Raw genomic sequence first — 19677 nt, 5'->3', positions numbered from 1 at the left:
AGTTGACCAGAGTGATTGTAGACAAGGAGGAGAGGACAACTAAAAGGTTTTTGCATGAGTTATTTTGTGATTTTTGTTAAAAGAGAATTCATGTGAAAGTTTTTTCTTTTTATGGACAAAGATTATTTTTCATTCCATTATTTTTTACAGGATGATGATTGATTTACACATGATTGCAGTCTTTACTTGCATGATGACACCAGAACTGGGGTAGAAATACTCCTGCATTATTGTTGGGAATTATCCCTTCGGTTGGATTCAGAAAAACAAATGTTTAGAATCAGGTACTTACAATACCCCTTGACTCTCCTATGTCATGAAACAGACAGGAGCATGGAGAGTAGAACAGAAGAGAAAAGAAGGGACAGAAGAAGAAGAGAAAAGACAAGAAAAAAGAAAAGGAAGACATGAAAGAAGAAAACAGGGAGGAGTGAGAAGTGAAGAGACAAAACAACAGGACAAAACATGGACAACAGCAATAGAAATGACCATCCAACCATATAGAGAAAGAGGAGAGGATCAGGAGTGAAGGTGGTGTGGAGAGTAAGGTGTGAGACACAGGAAGTGACCATCATTGCAGCCAAGTGGACTGAACAGGATAACTTGTGTCTGAAAGGACTTTACAACTAGACGTAACTCACAGGTCTACACAGGATATCAGCAGAGGCCAACACACACATGCTTTAGAGGTCCACAGACACTGGCTGTGCTTACATGCACTCATATAATGGAGTTAAGGTGAATAACTTGGTCAAGGCAGAAGCTTGGTTTCATATGCAAGTGTTCTTCCGGATTTCTCCTTTGGCAAAATGCTCTGATGCCATTAAACTTCTCAAAAAAGAGTTAAACATCATCATTGGTCACTTTGAATCAGAAAATATGCATGACGTCCATAATAATTTTCTTGTGTTTTCTAAATATATATATTCGTAATTTACTTTATTTGTTACCAGAATGCACACAGCAAATTCTTTTTTATACAATACGTGTACTTATTGCCTTACATCCAGTGCTGCTGGAAAATTAATGCTGGTATTTTTTACTTCAAGATAAGTACTGAGTTAGGTTACTCATTACTTTAGAAAGTAATCAGGCTATTTACAGTGCATCCAGAAAGTATTCACAGCGCATCACTTTTTCCACATTTTGTTATGTTACAGCCTTATTCCAAAATGGATTAAATTCATTTTTTTCCTCAGAATTCTACACACAACACCCCATAATGACAACATGAAAAAAGTTTACTTGAGGTTTTTGCAAATTTATTAAAAATAAAAAAACTGAGAAATCCCATGTACATAAGTATTCACAGCCTTTGCTCAATACTTTGTCGATGCACCTTTGGCAGCAATTACAGTCTCAAGTCTTTTTGAATATGATGCCACAAGCTTGGCACACCTATCCTTGGCCAGTTTCGCCCATTCCTCTTTGCAGCACCTCTCAAGCTCCGTCAGGTTGGATGGGAAGCGTCGGTGCACAGCCATTTTAAGATCTCTCCAGAGATGTTCAATTGGATTCAAGTCTGGGCTCTGGCTGGGCCACTCAAGGACATTCACAGAGTTGTCCTGAAGCCACTCCTCTGATATCTTGGCTGTGTGTTTAGGGTCGTTGTCCTGCTGAAAGATGAACTGTTGCCCCAGTCTGAGGTCAAGAGTGCTCTGGAGCAGGTTTTCATCCAGGATGTCTCTGTACATTGCTGCAGTCATCTTTTCGTTTATCCTGACTAGTCTTCCAGTTCCTGCCGCTGAAAAACATCCCCACAGCATGATGCTGCCACCACCATGCTTCACTATAGGGATGGTATTGGCCTGGTGATGAGCAGTGCCTGGTTTCCTCCAAACATGACGCCTGGCATTCACACCAAAGAGTTCAATCTTTGTCTCATCAGACCAGAGAATTTTCTTTCTCATGGTCTGAGAGTCCTTCAGGTGCCTTTTGGCAAACTCCAGGCGGGCTGCCATGTGCCTTTTACTAAGGAGTGGCTTCTGTCTGGCCACTCTACCATACAGGCCTGATTGGTGGATTGCTGCAGAGATGGTTTTCCTTCTGGAAGGTTCTCCTCTCTCCAAAGAGGTCCTCTGGAGCTCTAACAGAGTGACCATTGGATTCTTGGTCACCTCCCTTACTAAGGCCCTTCTTCCCCGATCGCTCAGTTTAGATGGCCGGCCAGCTCTAGGAAGATTCCTGGTGGTTTCGAACTTCTTCCACTTACGGATGATGGATGCCACTGTGCTCATTGGGACCTTCAAAGCAGCAGAAATTTTTCTGTAACCTTCCCCAAATTTGTCCTGTCTCGGAGGTCTACAGACAATACCTTTGACTTCCTGCTTGGTTTGTGCTCTGACATGAACTGTCAACTGTGGGACCTTATATAGACAGGTGTGTGCCTTTCCAAATCATGTCCAATCAACTGAATATACCACAGGTGGACTCCAATGAAGCTGCAGAAACATCTCAAGGATGATCAGGGGAAACAGGATGCACCTGAGCTCAATTTTGAGCTTCATGGCAAAGGCTGTGAATACTTATGTACATGTGCTTTCTCAATTTTTTTCATTTTTAATAAATTTGCAAAAATCTCAAGTAAACTTTTTCATGTTGTCATTATGGGATGTTGTGTGTAGAATTCTGAGGAAAACAATGAATTTAATCCATTTTGAAATAAGGCTGTAACATAACTGTTTCCAAAACTGATACTGCTATGTAAGCAACCTTTGCAGTAACCATATACTCTTTTCTCTTCATGCTTGCCAAAAACAAATTGTACCCATGTTTGTAAGCTGCATGCTCATATGTTGGGAACCTTGAACTATAGGGAAAGCATAAAGCTCAGACAACTGTACTGAACCTCAGAGCTCACCTACAGATGGATGACATTGTTCCTGGCCATATCTAAGACTGCAGAAGCTCCAACTGCATTACACTTCTGCCAGTATAGCTCTCCTTTGACTACTATATTATTGTGAGTGTTAAGCAGATATTAAACAGAAGCTAAGCATAATCTTCCATTAATGTTACTGATTCTTTCTTCCTTTTAGAATCACTGTCATACCACTAGGGAAAGAAAAAATATAAATTGATTTAGTAAAGGCTGCAGTCACTAGTGTAACTCTTCCCAGGAAGTGTGCGCCTCCTGCAGGATACATTTGGCGCTGTGAGCAGGATATCACTAAATTACAAACCATCATTAATTATTTTAGTTTATAATAGTGGCCTTAGATGATATTAGTTGGGAAGTGATCAGATACTAAGTGTGTTGTAGTCCATGGACACCCGTGGCTGAGTAAACGGACTCCCTGGGCTACAACTGTAAAGGGAGCTGATTGCCCTGACATTGTAAGTTGGCAAGCTTGAATCTAGGTTTAAAATGTTGAGAGAAAGTGCTGCAAAAATAATTCTAGTGTGGCATATGTGTGGGGAGGAAATTTAACAGGCACCCCCTCACTGGGTGTCCCAAATAGGCAGTAAACACAGCCAGGAGAAAGCGTCAATCATTCTTCTTTATTATCTAAGTCTAGCAAGAGGTAACACCTACAGCACAAACAACTTATTAGCAAGTGTTACAAAAGAAAGAAGTGCCTTCTACACTATATTTATACTTCATTGATTAGGTCACAATTCCAAGGAATTCATTACAAAATCAGAAAACTTTTAACATGATTGTTTACACCCAGGGCAGCACAGTGGCGCAGTGGGTAGCGCTGCTGCCTCGCAGTTGGGAGATCTGGGGACCTGGGTTCGATTCCCGGGTCCTCCCTGCGTGGAGTTTGCATGTTCTCCCCGTGTCTGCGTGGGTTTCCTCCGGGCGCTCCGGTTTCCTCCCACAGTCCAAAGACATGCAGGTTAGGTGGTTTGGCGATTCTAAATTGACCCTAGTGTGTGCTTGGTGTGTGGGTGTGTTTGTGTGTGTCCTGCGGTGGGTTGGCACCCTGCCCAGGATTGTTTCCTGCCTTGTGCCCTGTGTTGGCTGGGATTGGCTCCAGCAGACCCCCGTGACCCTGTGTTCGGATTCGGCGGGTTGGAAAATGGATGGATGGATGGATGTTTACACCCAGTTGCTCATAATACACGAGAAATGTTGATACTTTAAATAACCACAATTAACCCGGTCCTCTAGGTTGATTGATAGTCCTGTCAGCTTAGGAGTACATGACTTCTTTAAAATGTATTTAACAAGTGTTCTTATGATCATGAGATTTTGCACGTTTATCCTGTTCTCATGATTTAAGAGACAATGGTTTTTAACCCAACTGGATGCATCAATAGGAAATTTAGCCAAAGCATTACAATACAACAATGATTATGCCTTAAATATAAATGGCACATACTCCTAAGCTGCTATAAAATAACTAGAAATGCCTTTATGATAGTGAATATTAAATAACACCTTCAACCATTAAACATAAGCTCAGAAGTTAAAAATATGAAACTCAAGCACAAACTCAGCAGATAATAAAGTTGGGCTTCTTTTAACAATTACATGGTCATCTGCTAGGCACAATTCAAACCAGGGAGCAAATTCAACTCTTACATATGACATTCCTCATAACAGAGATCTGGGTTCGGCAAACACTGCGGAAACAGTTTAGCTGAACTGAGATCTCCACAATGGTGGGAGAGAGGGTAGCACACAAAAACATGCAAAAGAATTGGCTGCCTTACGGATGCTCAAATGTTTGTTAGAAGTTAACAGACAGAAGTGCTTGCTGGAAGCATACATTTAAAATGAACTGATATTCACAAACTTTTTACATAGATATGTTACATCATTAACTATTTGAAAGTGACACATTAGAAAAAGTGTAACTTTTACAAGAAACTGCACAATTTACTAGCTAGCATTTGTTATTACCGTATATACTCATGGATAAGTCGGGTCTTGATTTTACCAGATAATTTCTGGTATTTTATAATGTTGGTCATACAAGTCTAATGCGGAAAATTCACGCTATTGGTACAAGAGATTATGATATGCTAACGCCCAGCTGAGAGAGTAACCACAGAACACACAGCCTTTTTTTTCTATGTATTGTGCCTACGTGACCACACAGTAATACCCAAACTATTCTGAAGAGATGTTTGCACTGATTTGTGTTTTTGTATCTCACAACCTCATACACCTTTATCGTAAGAGCATCCCTTATCTGCGATGGAGCGTTCGATCAGAAGAAAATATGAAGCTGGTTTAAAATTAAAAGTCGCTGAAGTAGCGAAAGAAATTGGTAACTGCACTGCTGCAACAAAACTTGATGCGTGTGCTAAACTGATGCAAGATTGGAGGAAGCAAGAAGATGTAAAAAAAAAATGTAAGTGTCGCTTTTAAGAATGGGTGTATAAGTCAGGGAATGATTTTATGATCGTTTTTTCGGGTTTCAAGACCTGACTTATATGTGAGTATATACAGTAAATATAAAAGATACTGTGGTATTTTACCTTGGCAAAAGATAAGTCACCCATAACAGGGGCTGGCATTCGTTACAATAAACAGCTTCAGTGCCGAAGAGGCCTGTAAAGTCCCGACTGCTGCAATAATTAAAAGAGCAATATGAAGGTTCACCATTGGCACTCACTTCAAACATAAAGTGACTCCATCTACCATTATGGATTTAAAATTAGAAAACTTTTTCTATGACAGAAAGAAATCTGAAGAAGTTATGCATTGAAATTTGTGTGTCTTATGAAAAAAGATTGGGTTGAAGTAGGTGTAAGATTTGGTAAAATGTAAACATCTCCACTTTTGCTTAACACATTGAGTGCTAATTATTATTTATTTATTTTTGTTTTGGCCAAGGACTGAATATTTTTCCCAAAAATTCAGTTCTCTAACAAGCATGCAAAGCACTTGGATTGAGAAGGAGATGAAAGAGTATTTTTGTTGGCTGATAAATGAAAAAATGTAAAAGGTTGAAGGGTTTTTTTTTTGAAGATGGGTTGAGGGTCTGAGGTGAACGATGTCCCCTACATGTCAATATATGTATGTTTGTATGTCTGTGAACAGTATGTGCATCTTTGTGTTTCAGCTGGCTAATTAGTATTTGAAGCAGATCCCAAAAGTGGGGGACCCAGCAAGTAGTAACAGGGGATCATGTCCAAATTTTAGACATGATGCCTGAAAGTCAATACTAATCATTTTTATTATTATCATTTTTTAAAATGCTCGAGTAAGTAACTTTAAAAATGGCCACTGAGTTTTCCTAACTAATCCTGTACTAAACACTTTGTCGAGATGTATGCTGGACAGAGACAGTCACCTGTGCTAGACACAAGTCAGATGGTAAAGCTTAAAAACAAACATAGCTTTAAATAAGGTGATGACCTACTGACCCTGCTAAGTCTCAACAGTGAAGTCCGCACACACACACACACACACACACACACACACACACACACACACACACACATACATGGGGCAGAACAGCCTGCAGCAGTGCTCAGTGAGAACAGTAAGACGTGAATATCAATGACTTCAAGTAAATAAGGATGTTTAACTTCAAAACTATAAATTGTGCTTTTTCCCCAGAATCATCAAAAACTCCAGTGGAAGGAATACACAGGAAATCAGAAACCCAAGCAGCACAAAAAAAGTTTAAATATTAGAAAATATTCTGTTTTTGAAAAAGAGGGGGACCAGAGCCATGAATAGTTGTGAGGTGCAAACTAGCTCTGAAAGTTGCCATTTTATGCTGTATTGAATTATTTCCCCATTCTTTATGCACACTATGTTAAGGAAAAGGGTTTACCTATTTTGATGTGCAAGAAAGTGAACTTTGAAAAAGAATAGATTATTAACAACACTCCAGTGATAATGAAATGTATCATAGAACTGAAGTACATGTTAATATGTGTCTTCATTTGTAACTGTTTAATGGTTAATTTTATGAAAAGCTTTTGTTGATGCATCAATATATTGTAAGTTTAGTGCTCAGTGATAAGGCACTTATATGGGTTCATCTATAAAATACTATGGGGTGGCAAGTATCTTATATATAAACGTCTACGTGTGGAAGTGTGTGTGTCTGTCTGTCCGGCCCAGAAGTGCGAGGCTACAGCATGAAGCTCAAAGAAAGTGACTCTGTTGCCAAAGTGAAACTGCCGCGAGAAGATAAACTCGCTTAGCCGCTAATATACAAGTGAGGTGAGCACATCTGCAAAACAAAATCTCTAAGAAGAGAGAACCTTGCTTAGCCTCTAATGCACAACCGATGCGATTGATTGATTGAAGTGCCAGAATCCATGGTTTCTAGGAGCTCGGGCGTTTAACAGCATGAGCTAGTAAAGTATCAGGGGTCAAAACATAGAAACTGTGCTTTTGTGATATCATAAAGAAGTTTAAGGGTTGTGTCTTGGAGAGATAAGGTTTTGCTTGAAATAACCAAAAATGAATACACTAATTAAGTTGATTATAACTGACTAGTCATTTAGCCCGTTACAATAACGGGCGCTAGAACAGTAGTGCATAAACATTAGTAGGAACAGTCTATATTAAATGGCAAGGGACTTTGACCTCATTCTTTTTGTTGGTCGTATTTTTCTTTCTTTCAGCCTTTCTTTTGTTGATGTTTACTTGCTGAGCTGACCGTTCTTCGTGGGCTGCCGCCGTGTATTGTGTGTCTGTAATTTTCTGTGACAGTAATACTGTCTTGTACGGCTCTATTCAGTAAGGGCGCGTAGATAATTTAGTTCAAATGGCTCTGGAATATGTGAAGAGCAACAGGTGCAGATCTTTATTTACGCGCGCCTTTATTCGCTGCGCCCAATTGAGGTCGCCCTTTTGAGGCTCGCCTTTTTGTGCGCGCCCTTATTGAAGGATGCCTGTGCGCGCCCTTATTGAAGGATACCGTCTTGTAAATCCGCTGGCTTGTACATCCGTAATATACGTCCGTATGTCCGTAATATACCTTTAATTTTCTCTGGCGGTAATACAGGCGTGCGCGTCGGTAATATGCCTTTAATCTCCTCTGACAGTAATACTGGCTTGTATGTGGCTGTAATATGCGTCACTGTATTGTGTACCTTTAATTTCCTCTCGCAGTAATACTGGTTTGTATTTCCATAAAACACCTCTAACTTTCTCTGACAGTAGTATCGCGCATCGCACCGTGCCCCGCGCATGCGCACTTCACCAGAAGACACCCACACACGGACACCTGGACGCACATAGGGATTATATATATATATAGACAGTACAGAGAAGACTGAAATATGTAACATCCTTTTATAGTTTAAGAAATCTGTGTTGGGTATTTGATGTACTGTATGCATTTAGTTTTGTTTAGTGCATTTTAATACTGATGTAACATTTTCACTCATCTGGTTAAAATATAAAAACTTGTAATATTAGTTTATCTTGTGGTCGTTCAATATGTATAACATGAGACTAGGAACTGAGGATCTAGGATTTCCATCAATTGTGTTCTGTATTGTATCATACTTGTGACTTATGACTGATGAAGCACTGTTTTATGTTATTTATGTACTCTGCCCTTTCACACTTCTTAACTGTATTAGCATATCATCATGTACTTTATGTTTGGCCAATCAATTTACTGTTAGTTCAAACCACTCCAGCCCAGTGGTGCTTCATCAGCAAAGAAGCGGAGGTCTTCTGTGGTGATTCAAAGTGAATGTACCAATGACTCTGGGTTTGCTGCACATACCTGGTAATAGCTGGTGATGAAGAGGCTCATTGACCCAGTGTGGAAAAATTACAGAATAAAGAAGAATATAAGTCCAGCTGATTAAACCTGATGGTATCATATTGGTTGTGCAGACATCAGTGGCGGAAGGCAAAAGGTTTATGGACTTATAAGACAAACAAACTTTAAAATGCCACTAAGCGTGAAAAATGAGATGACAGCTGTTGGATGCAAGGACTCTGATGGTTGAGGGCTACACGGGATGCAGAATGTGAAGTGTTCCTCTGCTCACTGAAAATGTAACCAAGCATGCATCTCATCGGTCTGTAATGGCAATCAGACTGTTTAGTTCCTGTACCGGTCATGCCACTTAATGAATAATCTGCTTCAGAGAGATCTACAAATTCATCAAAAAAAGACAAGGAATGTATAGCAAGTGAGGAATAATGATGTAAAGAGTTAAAAGATGGGCTCAAGGGTAAGAGGTCATGAATTGTTCATAATAAATTATATTTAACTGTGAAGTAAAGGGGAGCGACTCTCCATACTAGTGTTTAGATGTAGATGGTGTATGTGCCCAAAAAAGAAGTCTTAACTGCATTCTCGTCCATTGCTCATGTACTAAAGTGTCAGCAGGCATTTTTCGAGGCATTACACATGTAATTTGTGAGTATGCCCTTATCGATCAAGCACAGGAAGCTCTGCGGTCTACTTGTGACTTTACGCTGTAGGAAGATAAGTAAATAAATCCAAGGTAAATAACATTCAATCTGGCTTTTATATAAGTAACATATAAATGTTTCTTATGTAAAGACCATCACAAAACATAATCACAAACAGGAGTTTGCACGATACCTTGGTGAGCTCTGTAAGCCATGCTGCTTCATTGGAAGACAGGTGTGGGGCAGACTGACTGGCAGAATGATGCCTGACCTCTTGCTGCATCCAAACGGTGTCATCTTTCACCTTTACACCTGGTGTGGACGTTTCTTGCGGGGGGTGCTTCTGTTCTCTTTCTCCGATGTAGAACCCTTGTCCTCATCTGAGTTCACCTCTGTTATTGCACGTCTTTATTTGAAAACAGCAGTGTCAGATCGGGGTGAGTGTGAACGTGACTGAGAGAATAACTGAATAAAACTGAATAAAAAAAAAAAAACGCTAACCTTTACAAGCACCATACATTTACACTGGCTGTTACAGACTTAAATCAAATGTATGTTTTTATTGTATAATAGTAACAATAAGAGCAGCTCACTACTCAAAACTTTATTCTGGGACACGTGAAGACTCAAACCCGCAACCTATTGAATAGGAGTCAGAAGTTCTTACCGCCGTACTACCAAAGAAGTCACAACAAACCACACTAACCCGATTTCTTTTTCTTTGCTTATAGTCTTGAATGAAAGCGCACTTGTTCTGTTATATTTGTACCTTTTGTGAAAGTGCTTACTTGATATTTGGACAGTCTTCACACATTATACACATTTAGTCGTTAGTACTAAAACATGGAATTAGATAGATAGATAGATAGATAGATAGATAGATAGATAGATAGATAGATAGATAGATAGATAGATAGATAGATAGATAGATAGATAGATAGATAGATAGATAGATAGATAGATAGATAGATAGATAGATAGATACTTTATTAATCCCAATGGGAAATTCACAAATTTTAGCATTAGCGTTCAACATTTCTTGCATTTCCTGTCATCCTACACTTACACAGATCTTTATAGACATGGAACACACAAGAAATGAATGTGTTCCAAATAACGATATATTTTTTAGCCTATACAGCTCTAGGTACCTCAATCCCTGATAAACAAGGCTTGAGCTGGGAGAGCGATTTTTGACGTTTCTGTGGCGTTGGGAGGATGGTATAGCAGGCTGCTTGCTTGCTTGCTGCTTGTGCTTATCGACACACTGATAAGACAAAAGAGGCTGATAGAGAGGTGCAAATGGATTTGGTAATTCTAGTGTTAAGGACATTTTTTTGAGCAACGAATGAGTGGGGCTGAGCGAAAGAGGGATCAGGATCCCTTTCCTTCCATGGCTTCAGCAAATTTACATGATATATCTGCCGACTTGGCCTGACGATTGGGTTATTTCACCAAATAGTCGACGAGTCCTTTCCTCTCCTTAACTTCGTAGGGGTCTTGCCAGTGGGCTAGCAATTTAGAATGGGAGGTAGGAACTAAAACCATGACATGGATGAAATTCTCTGAGAGTCATACCACAGTCATAATAGTGGGCCTCTGCTGCTTGCACCTGTTCCATGTGACTTTTAAGTAGTTGTTGTCCATATAATAATTAAAAAGGTACCTTGTAGAGGCGTGTGGGATTTCCCAATAGGCAAAAAGCATGAGGGAGAGGAGCTGATCCAAGGACTGAGAGAGAAAGCCAGTGCAGCTCGCAACCCCCTGATCTGGCGTGGTACTACTATTATTCACGCCCTTTAGTTGCCTCCCAATTGCATGTGTGTGACACAGTAAATTCCACTGAAGTGCCTTAGACAGACATTACATCTGCATATGCAATGTAAGGACCCAGGGGTATTCTGTTGCAACAATGTAACTAAAGTAAGACACAAAACTGTTAAAAAGGCAATTACCTCTGCAGAAGAAGTAAATGTGATCTCCACTTATTACCGGTGAGTGTTTTCACTTACGGGTCACCATCTATTAAGAGTTTGTTCAATGTAACTGTCCATCCAATTGTGTCAGTAATTTGTAGCTGTAACTGTTTTCACTATTGTAAAGTATATATGTATAAATTCATATAATTCATTTGCCTAAGCAGTTAGCAGCTGCATCCATGGACCAACTGTCCTTTGCTTGCTGCATTAAATGTGCTAATATACAGTGGATATAAGTCGGGAGACATGTGTGTGCAGTAGCGACAGGGTAACATACCCTGTTTTCGCTCCTTTCTCTCCTTTTCTAATGCTGAGAAATTTGTCCCTGCTTTTATCACATCCTGCATCGATTATTGTAACTCGCTGCTGGCAGGTGTCCCTTCTAATCTTCTATCACAGCTCCAGCTTATTCAAAACTCTGCTGCAAGAGTCCCTACTCGAGCCAGCAACAGAGAGCACATTACACCCATCCTGCTTCGCCTTCACTGGCTTCCTGTGTCTTACAGGATTAAATATAAAATTCTATTAATAACCTACAAAGCTTTAAATGGCCTTGCACCGGACTACATCAGTGACCTTCTAAATCACTCTGCTCCTGTTCGCCTATTAAGGTCCTCTGATTCTGGTAATCTTGTTGTGCCTCACACTAACCTGCACTCTATGGGTGACAGGGCCTTCAGCTCCATAGCACCCAGATTTTGGAATGACATCCCAAAATGAATTAGATCAGCTGACTCCATTCATTCTTTTAAAAAACAACTTAAAACTCATCTATTTAGGAAGGCTTTTAACTTAACATTCTGCCCTTTCTTTCAGTTTACCTCTGTCCAGGTGCTCAGGATAATTTGTGTGTCTGTTATATCACAAATTAGTTTATTTGTTAGGTTTTTCTTTAAGTATTGAATTTAGTATTTTACTCTGGTTTATTGTCCTTTATTCTGTTTAATACTTTGCTATCTCTTTCATTCTTCTATTCAGGAAAACATTTGTATCCAATGTTACATATACCCTGCTGTTTTTTTCTAAGACTCTGTGAAGCGCCTTGAGCATGGGAAAGGCACTATATAAATAAAATGTATTATTTAATATTATTATTATTAAACTAAAGTGACATTCTTGCCAAACCTATCAAAAGTAACAACTAACACTAAAAGCAAAGCACTGGATTTGTTTACAAGGATATGGGGCTTTAAGACACAGTGTCTAGTGAGGGCTGATATTCAGCTTCAGCAGTACTTTGACATGGCAGCCACAATTGGACAATCTTATGTTTAAAGAGCCCTATCCAACGACAGTATCGTGGATGGTGGTGGAAAAAGCAAAACACTGAAAAAGAATATTCAATGCAGGGGTCTCCAACCTTTTTTCCTCTTAGAGCTACTTTTACGAAATGAAAATAGCCGAGAGCTACTCATGTTTTCTAACGTTTATTCTCATAGCTTATTTCAACCCAAACAAACTGAATAAGCTTGTTTTGCCTGAACATTTACAGAATGTTGGTGAGCACAACTCACATTTTGCATTAAAACATCAGGAAAAAATATTTAGTTCACCTGCAAGTGCATTGTATGCATTTTCTAGTGTATCTCACACTATTGAATTAAAACAAGAATGCTGTCAAAACAAACAGTACAATTCCAAATACACAGATGTGACTTATTCATTTGTCATTTTGTCACATGTCACTGTGTGACTTTATTCACAGGTCCAGTTGCATGTGTGATGTGTTTTTTAGTTAGTCAGATGACTGGCACTGAGGTGTATGGTGGAGTGGAGCCACTTAGGTTCACTCTTATGGAGTCATCAGTGTTCATCTGTCAGTCTTGTTCTGAACGTTGATTTCATGACATTCATGTCAGACTCACAGAGGTATGGAGACCCAAACAAAGCAAATATTTTCAGAGCTGCTTGGTGAAGATTCTTATAGTTGTCTGGCTCTACTAAACTCCAGAAATGCTGAAAATGCTGTTGAAACTTTAACTGCACATTATTTTGATGGTTTACTAATATATAAATATAAAATCCAATGTCTGTCTGTCTCTGTCTGTCTGTCTGTCTGTCCGCTTTTCACGAGAGAACTACTTAACAGATTTAGATTAGGGTTTTTTCATATAATTTGCTTGAACATTCCGGTTGATTTGGTGACTTCTCTCATTTCGCGATGTATCACAGTTTGCTTGAGGTACCGATTTATTAGCACTAATCTGAGTGAGACGCAGCGGGCCGAGGGGAGAGGCCTTCCTCACTCGCTCGCCAGCTTTGTGGCGTGTTCCTTAACTCTGCTTAGCTAGCGAACGAGAGAACAATTGAATTCAACTTTGTTTGATATTTAAAATAAAGTGTTACTTAGTGTCTTGATGAGTTTGAGTCCGGATATTCTCTTAAGTGTATGCCACATTGAAAAGATAGATTGCAATTTAGATTGATTGTGGATCGTGATTTTGTGTTAAAAGGATCGTGATATGATTTTTTGGAACGATCACCCACCCCTAATTTTACTAATCAAGTTTACAAATTTATGTAGGATGCATTAACCCTTTGGCGAGCTACTTGGAAAGGGGTTGTGAGCTACCGGTAGCTCGCGAGCGACGCGTTAGAGACCCCTGGAATATTATATATGACATGCTAGAGACTGTTAATAACTCTGGGTGTGCTGTCACAACTGATATTTGGACCAAATATTTTGACAAAAACCTCTTTCATATCTGCTACCATCCAGTATATTAATGAGAACTATAATCCTGTGTCAAGGGTTCTTTTTGCGACCTTGTTTGAAGCAAGCATTATTAAAATGGGTGAAAACATTAGTGCGTTACTGTTTAAAAAAACTTAGTTTTCAGAATTGACTGTTCTTGACCGAGGAGCAAACACAATTGCTACCTTGTGTGACAAATCAGATTAAACTGTCCTGGCCAGATTCTTAGCACAATTCTCTGAAGTATTTTAAACCTACTGGACAGCAAGGCAAGCGTATGAGAGCACTCAGATATAGTTCTGAATTCAGTGCTGCAACAATCTGACAATTGGCCACATCAGCAAAAAGTTATTTACAACTGGGGTCTCTTTTCTGAAACTGTTCAAAGATGCAACGACTCATTTAGAATAATATTACTGAAACGAAGTATCAACAAACTGTTCCACACCAACTTTTAACCACATGCTCTACAAAGTACCAACATTTCACAGCTCAAAGCTTTTTTTTCTGTATCTTTTATTAAAGAGGATTGCAAAGGCGCAGGAATGAGAAGGGATTTGTAATTATTTGAAAAACTGTGATTTAATGCAATTACATTAAATCAAAAAGTGCAGTTCACTGGTCAGCTGTCCACGACGTCCTCTTTCATCTTAGAGCATGCAAACCGACGAGCAGATGCCAGTGCATTTACAGTGCTTTGCTTGGTTACAGTGAACTTGTATTGATAATCAAAAATTACTGTTAGAAAATGGGGATTTTTTGTTAAGCTATCAGTAATATAACAATGAGAAAAATGTATGTTTTACGTAAAACATATATGTGCGACTTGTACTTAGACAGCACCCGCCTTTCGTGTTCGTTCCACATTTGTGTGGAATGAATAGCAGAATGAACAGATCGTATTTTTCTAGAGGGTGCTGGGTGGTCTTGTGGCCTTGGAACCCCTGCAGATTTTATTTCTTTCTCTAGCCGTCTGGACTTCTCTTTTTTGTTTTTTCTGTCCTCCCTGGCCCATCGGACCTTACTTTTATTCTATATGTTAATTAGTGTTCCCTAATTTTAATTCTTATTTATTTTGTATTTTTTCTCTTTCTTCATCCTGTAAAGAACTTTGAGCTACATCATTTGTATGAAAATGTGCTCTAGAAATAAATGTTGCTTTTGTTGTTGTTGTATTTTATATTAGTACAGAATATCAAGTGGTTGAATACTTAGAAAGCTTTAACAAGTCATGTCGCTCACACTGCTGTTTTTGTTCATTTCTGTAAAGAAGACGTGCGGACTTGTGCTCAGAAATTATTTTTTAAGTCCCATATCTCATCATTAAGACCTGTATTAAATACAGATGAAGTAGAATCTTTGCAAAAAAGTGAAAAGGACAGCTGGGCCAAAGAGGGGAAACCTTTTATCCACCTCCTTATGCATGATCATGTTAAACAGGCAAATCAACCATAAATGACTTTTTTCCTTAATGGAAGCAACAAGTTTCTGGGGTACAGGCGGGTGCTGGTTTAACAAATCAGTCCCACACAGACCTTTACGTCAGAACACCTACAGATGGAAGTCGGACATCCTTCCTTCCTGTACCTATAGGACAATATGCCTTCCCGCACTGTCTCTAGAAATTGAACAAGCGCCGACTGCAGGAACCCCCCGACTGTATCACATTTTCGCCAGTATAGCACTCCTTTGACTATTATGTTATTGTGAGTGTTAATCCAATATTTAACACAAGCTAAGTATAATCTTCCTTTAATGTTACTGATTCTTTCTTCCTTTTACAATGACCGCCGTACCACTAGGGAAAGATATAAGATGTATTGGCTTAGTGAATCTCTAACGAACATCATCCCAGGAAACATACACCCCCAGATGCATATGTTATTTAACACACATTACTGTTAACATATTATCCTAATGCTCCTGTTTAGCACTTCTTGTTCAACTCATCAACATAAATTTAGTGACTTCTGAGGTTATCTCAGCCTGGAGAAGGAATAATGTGATCCTAGAATTTTCCTTTTTCTGGACATTTCCACCCGTTGCTGCTGAAAGCTGGTTCAAAGTAAATTCATTTTCTAGAGTGCAACAGACATGAGAAGACCACACAGTCCTTAAGTTTAACCTGGTTAAGGGTTTACAAGGTCACATAATCAGGTTATTCGTGGGGAAAATCTACCTCTGTTAATCAGGTTTCTCAGAGAACAATAATTCAGTTTCCCTAACCAGAGTAAAGTTTTACATGACATTTTAGAAACCTTATTTCTAGGAATAACCAGGTTTTTGAGGTGCATGTAAACGTACCTAATGAGAGGAATATTCGAAAGGTGACATCAATGGGCCTTTCACTGAGAAATGTATGAAGTGGCACTCTCTTGTGATTGTAACTCACACTTGTGTCTCTTCTGGGACATTTAAAAGAAAGTCTGAGCACGAATAACCTACCATGTGACTTTCTAAGCACTCGAGGAAGAACTTATAAATTCCACATAGAAAATTCAGGACTGGACCCAGGACACTGAAAACAGACGGAATGACTAATATGCCACTCCACCCCTTCTAAACACTGATGTCTTAAGTGTGCTTCTGTTTCAAGAGCATCAGGTGGCATTAGCTAAGATGGTAGTACAAGCTGAAGACTGACAATGTGACCACTTAGAGGACCACTTGAGTGAATTCATCAAGACTTGACACTTGTCCATAAGAGTTAATGGAAGGCCCTGTACTTCTGGATTCTTCTGGTGAAGCTCTTCAATTGTATTCTTTAGTTCTGATGATTTCAGGGCCACAGCCAAAACGCACGCCAAAAGGGTTGAAAATGGGGAGCTGCCAATGTCTGTCACAAAACGCCAAACTTTTAATGATGTATTTAATTTATGAAATTAAATAAAGATTCAAACACAAGCAAAACTACAGAAATATCAAAATACGAACATAAAACTTAAAAAAACAAAGTATCAAAAGTTAGCAATGAACAACAATAAGCTCAAAATAATAAAAAGGAATGAAATGTTTTCAAAATAAAACAAACGTTTAAGTGTAAACAAAGTTCAAGTAGCGAGCATAATCCATCTATCCATCCATCCATTATCCAACCCGCTATATCCTAAATACAGGGTCAACGGGGGGTCTGCTGGAGCCAATCCCAGGCAACACAGGGCGCAAGGCAGGAAACAAACCCCGGGCAGGGCGCCAGCCCACCACAGGCAAGCATAATCCATAAAAACTAAATCAAAATTCAATAAATCAAAATGGAAAAGTCAAAAGACCACAGGTGGGAAATGCAAAAATAGCCAGATGAGCAGAACAACCCAGGAAACCCACCGGGCTTGTGGTGGGCAGAGGGGCACAAAGGGCAGAAGGGGCACTTGACAAGATTTAGCACTTGTCACACTTACAACATCTGTGTGTATAGTCTGCGTTATTATAATATTCACAACCTTAGCAAAAATGTGTATCTACAATTACTGACAAACACGCCAGACAGATGACTTGGTCTTGGTCCACCATTGCACATCAGGCAGTCAGTTCAAATGTTTTAAAATAAAGTTCTCACTTCCTGGAACCTTTCACATTTCATTGCTGCACAACATTGGATCACAGTGGATTCAATTTAGCTTTTTTGACACTGATGAACAGAAAAAGACTCTTAATGGCAAAGTAAAAATCTGCAAATTTATGCAAATTGTGAATTTCCAATTGGGATTAATAAAGTATCTATCTATCTATCTATCTATCTATCTATCTATCTATCTATCTATCTATCTATCTATCTATCTATCTATCTATCTATCTATCTATCTATCTATCTATCTATCTATCTATCTATCTATCTATCTATCTATCTATCTATCTATCTATCTATCTATCTATCTATCTAAATTAATTACAAATATATAACACAAAATGAATGAATAAATATCAATCCCCTTCATGTCAGTATTTAGTAGGTAGCAGCCACGACAGCCTTGATTCTATGTGCTTTAGACTCTCGCCTCTATCTTTGCACTTTGTCCACGCTGCTCATATTTTTCATTCTTTTTTGGAAAACTGTTCAGGCTCTGTCAGGTCACATGGGGAACACAAGATAACAGTCATGTTCAATACTAGCCACAAATTCTCAATAAGATTGAGATCTGGAGTCTGACTCAGCCACTCCAGAACATTAACATTATTCTTTTAACTTCCTTGGCTTTAACTGAGAGAATAATCTGGGCTCAAAATTCTACATAATTACGGTAAATGATGTTAAATGATCCCCTTTACAGTGTAAAGTCCAAATATTTATTGGGACAGTATTCTGCTGTCATCTAGCAGATGAAATAACATCATGCTACAAATCAATTACAAATATTTTTGTACATTTTGCCACTCTAAGGTAAGTTATCAATATTTATGGGTGGAGCAGTGCCTTCAACCAAAACAAAATGGCAAATGAGAAGTCGTAAAGACAGTTTCATAACAAACTGAAATTGAACCGTTGCTCAAATGAAGTGATAGTGAGGATAATGTGAATTTGATCATCAGACAATGACACGACCAGTGAAACTAATGCACATGGCACAGTATGACTGAACTGCTGTGATATGTGTGAAAAATTTGATCCCATGAATACTTCACCGTGGTGCAAATGGTTTTGTGGCAAAAAATGCAAAATGATAGCGATCAAGGAATAAGGAAAAGAAAAAAATTAGACCCATAAGTGCTGTTCACAATGCAGCAACAGTTGTATGTGTGAAAGAAAGCATGGCCTTGCGTTGTAGTAGCCTTCAAGAACACAAGGAGGCCTCAATCATGTGGATCAGGCACTGACATTCTATCCTCTCATTCAAAAGCAACATAAAAAATATTTTAAAAAGTGCATAAATAAACATGCTTTTACTGTCCAGTTTGCAACATCTCACTGTGCATTGGTGACTGTTTCAAAACGTGTCACACAAAGGATGTTTACTACGTCAGCATCAATACAGCAGTGTACACTGGAAAGACCTTTGCTACTGTATTTATGCTGACATTTTTCTATTTGCATGTTTCTGTTACATGTAATAAGATTTTGTCATGTTCACCTTAATTAAAGCACAGATGGCTGTGTGTCCATCTGGTTGCTCTTTCTCTGACATTCCGTTAGATGGCATTGTCAGTAATACTGCATTTTTGTTCTCTGTAGTTAATAAACTACTCGAACCCGCATCTGGTCCAACTACCTCTTCTACTGAAGTCTGTGAGGAATTCCTCCACTTTTTCTGTAACAAAATTAAAGATCTAAATAATTCAACTAACATAAATACATCATCTGTTTATATCTCTCCCTGTTTTCCCACTCCATCCAGCTCCTTCTCTAAGTTCTCACCAGTCACATCTGCGTTTGTTAATAACCTGCTTTGTAAGATGAGGCCGACTACTTGTGTACTGGACCCCATCCCCACCACACTACTTAAATCCTGCCTTCATGCCATAATCCCGACTGTTACAACAATAATAAACTCATCCCTTGACACTGGCTCCGTGCCGCTCACTTTTAAAATTGCTTCTGTAACCCCAATGTTAAAAAAGTCTGGTCTTGATGCTGACAATCTTAACAATTTCCGGCCTATTTCCCACTTACCTTTTCTGTCAAAAGTTCTTGAACATGTTGTAGCTTCCCAACTCACCAATTACCTAACCTCTAATAATTTGATGGAACCCTTTCAGTCTGGTTTCAGGGC

The 19677-nt window shown here is 39.0% G+C and overlaps 1 protein-coding gene across 1 annotated transcript in view; it reads left to right on the top strand.

The window, feature by feature from the left end:
* The window catches only part of LOC127527698 (NACHT, LRR and PYD domains-containing protein 3-like), a 42619-nt gene extending 33499 nt beyond the window's left edge, over nucleotides 1–9120 (top strand). Inside the window, exon 6 of the mRNA XM_051927282.1 lies at nucleotides 6522–9120. Coding sequence (XP_051783242.1) covers nucleotides 6522–6590 — 69 coding nt within the window. The 3' untranslated portion in view covers nucleotides 6591–9120. The remainder of the gene's footprint in view (nucleotides 1–6521) is intronic.
* Nucleotides 9121–19677: the final 10557 nt, after the last annotated feature.

The sequence above is a fragment of the Erpetoichthys calabaricus genome, chromosome 1 (genome assembly GCF_900747795.2).
Source record: "Erpetoichthys calabaricus chromosome 1, fErpCal1.3, whole genome shotgun sequence".
NCBI classification, from domain to species: Eukaryota; Metazoa; Chordata; class Cladistia; order Polypteriformes; family Polypteridae; genus Erpetoichthys; species Erpetoichthys calabaricus.
This window is presented reverse-complemented; position numbering and strand designations above follow the sequence as displayed.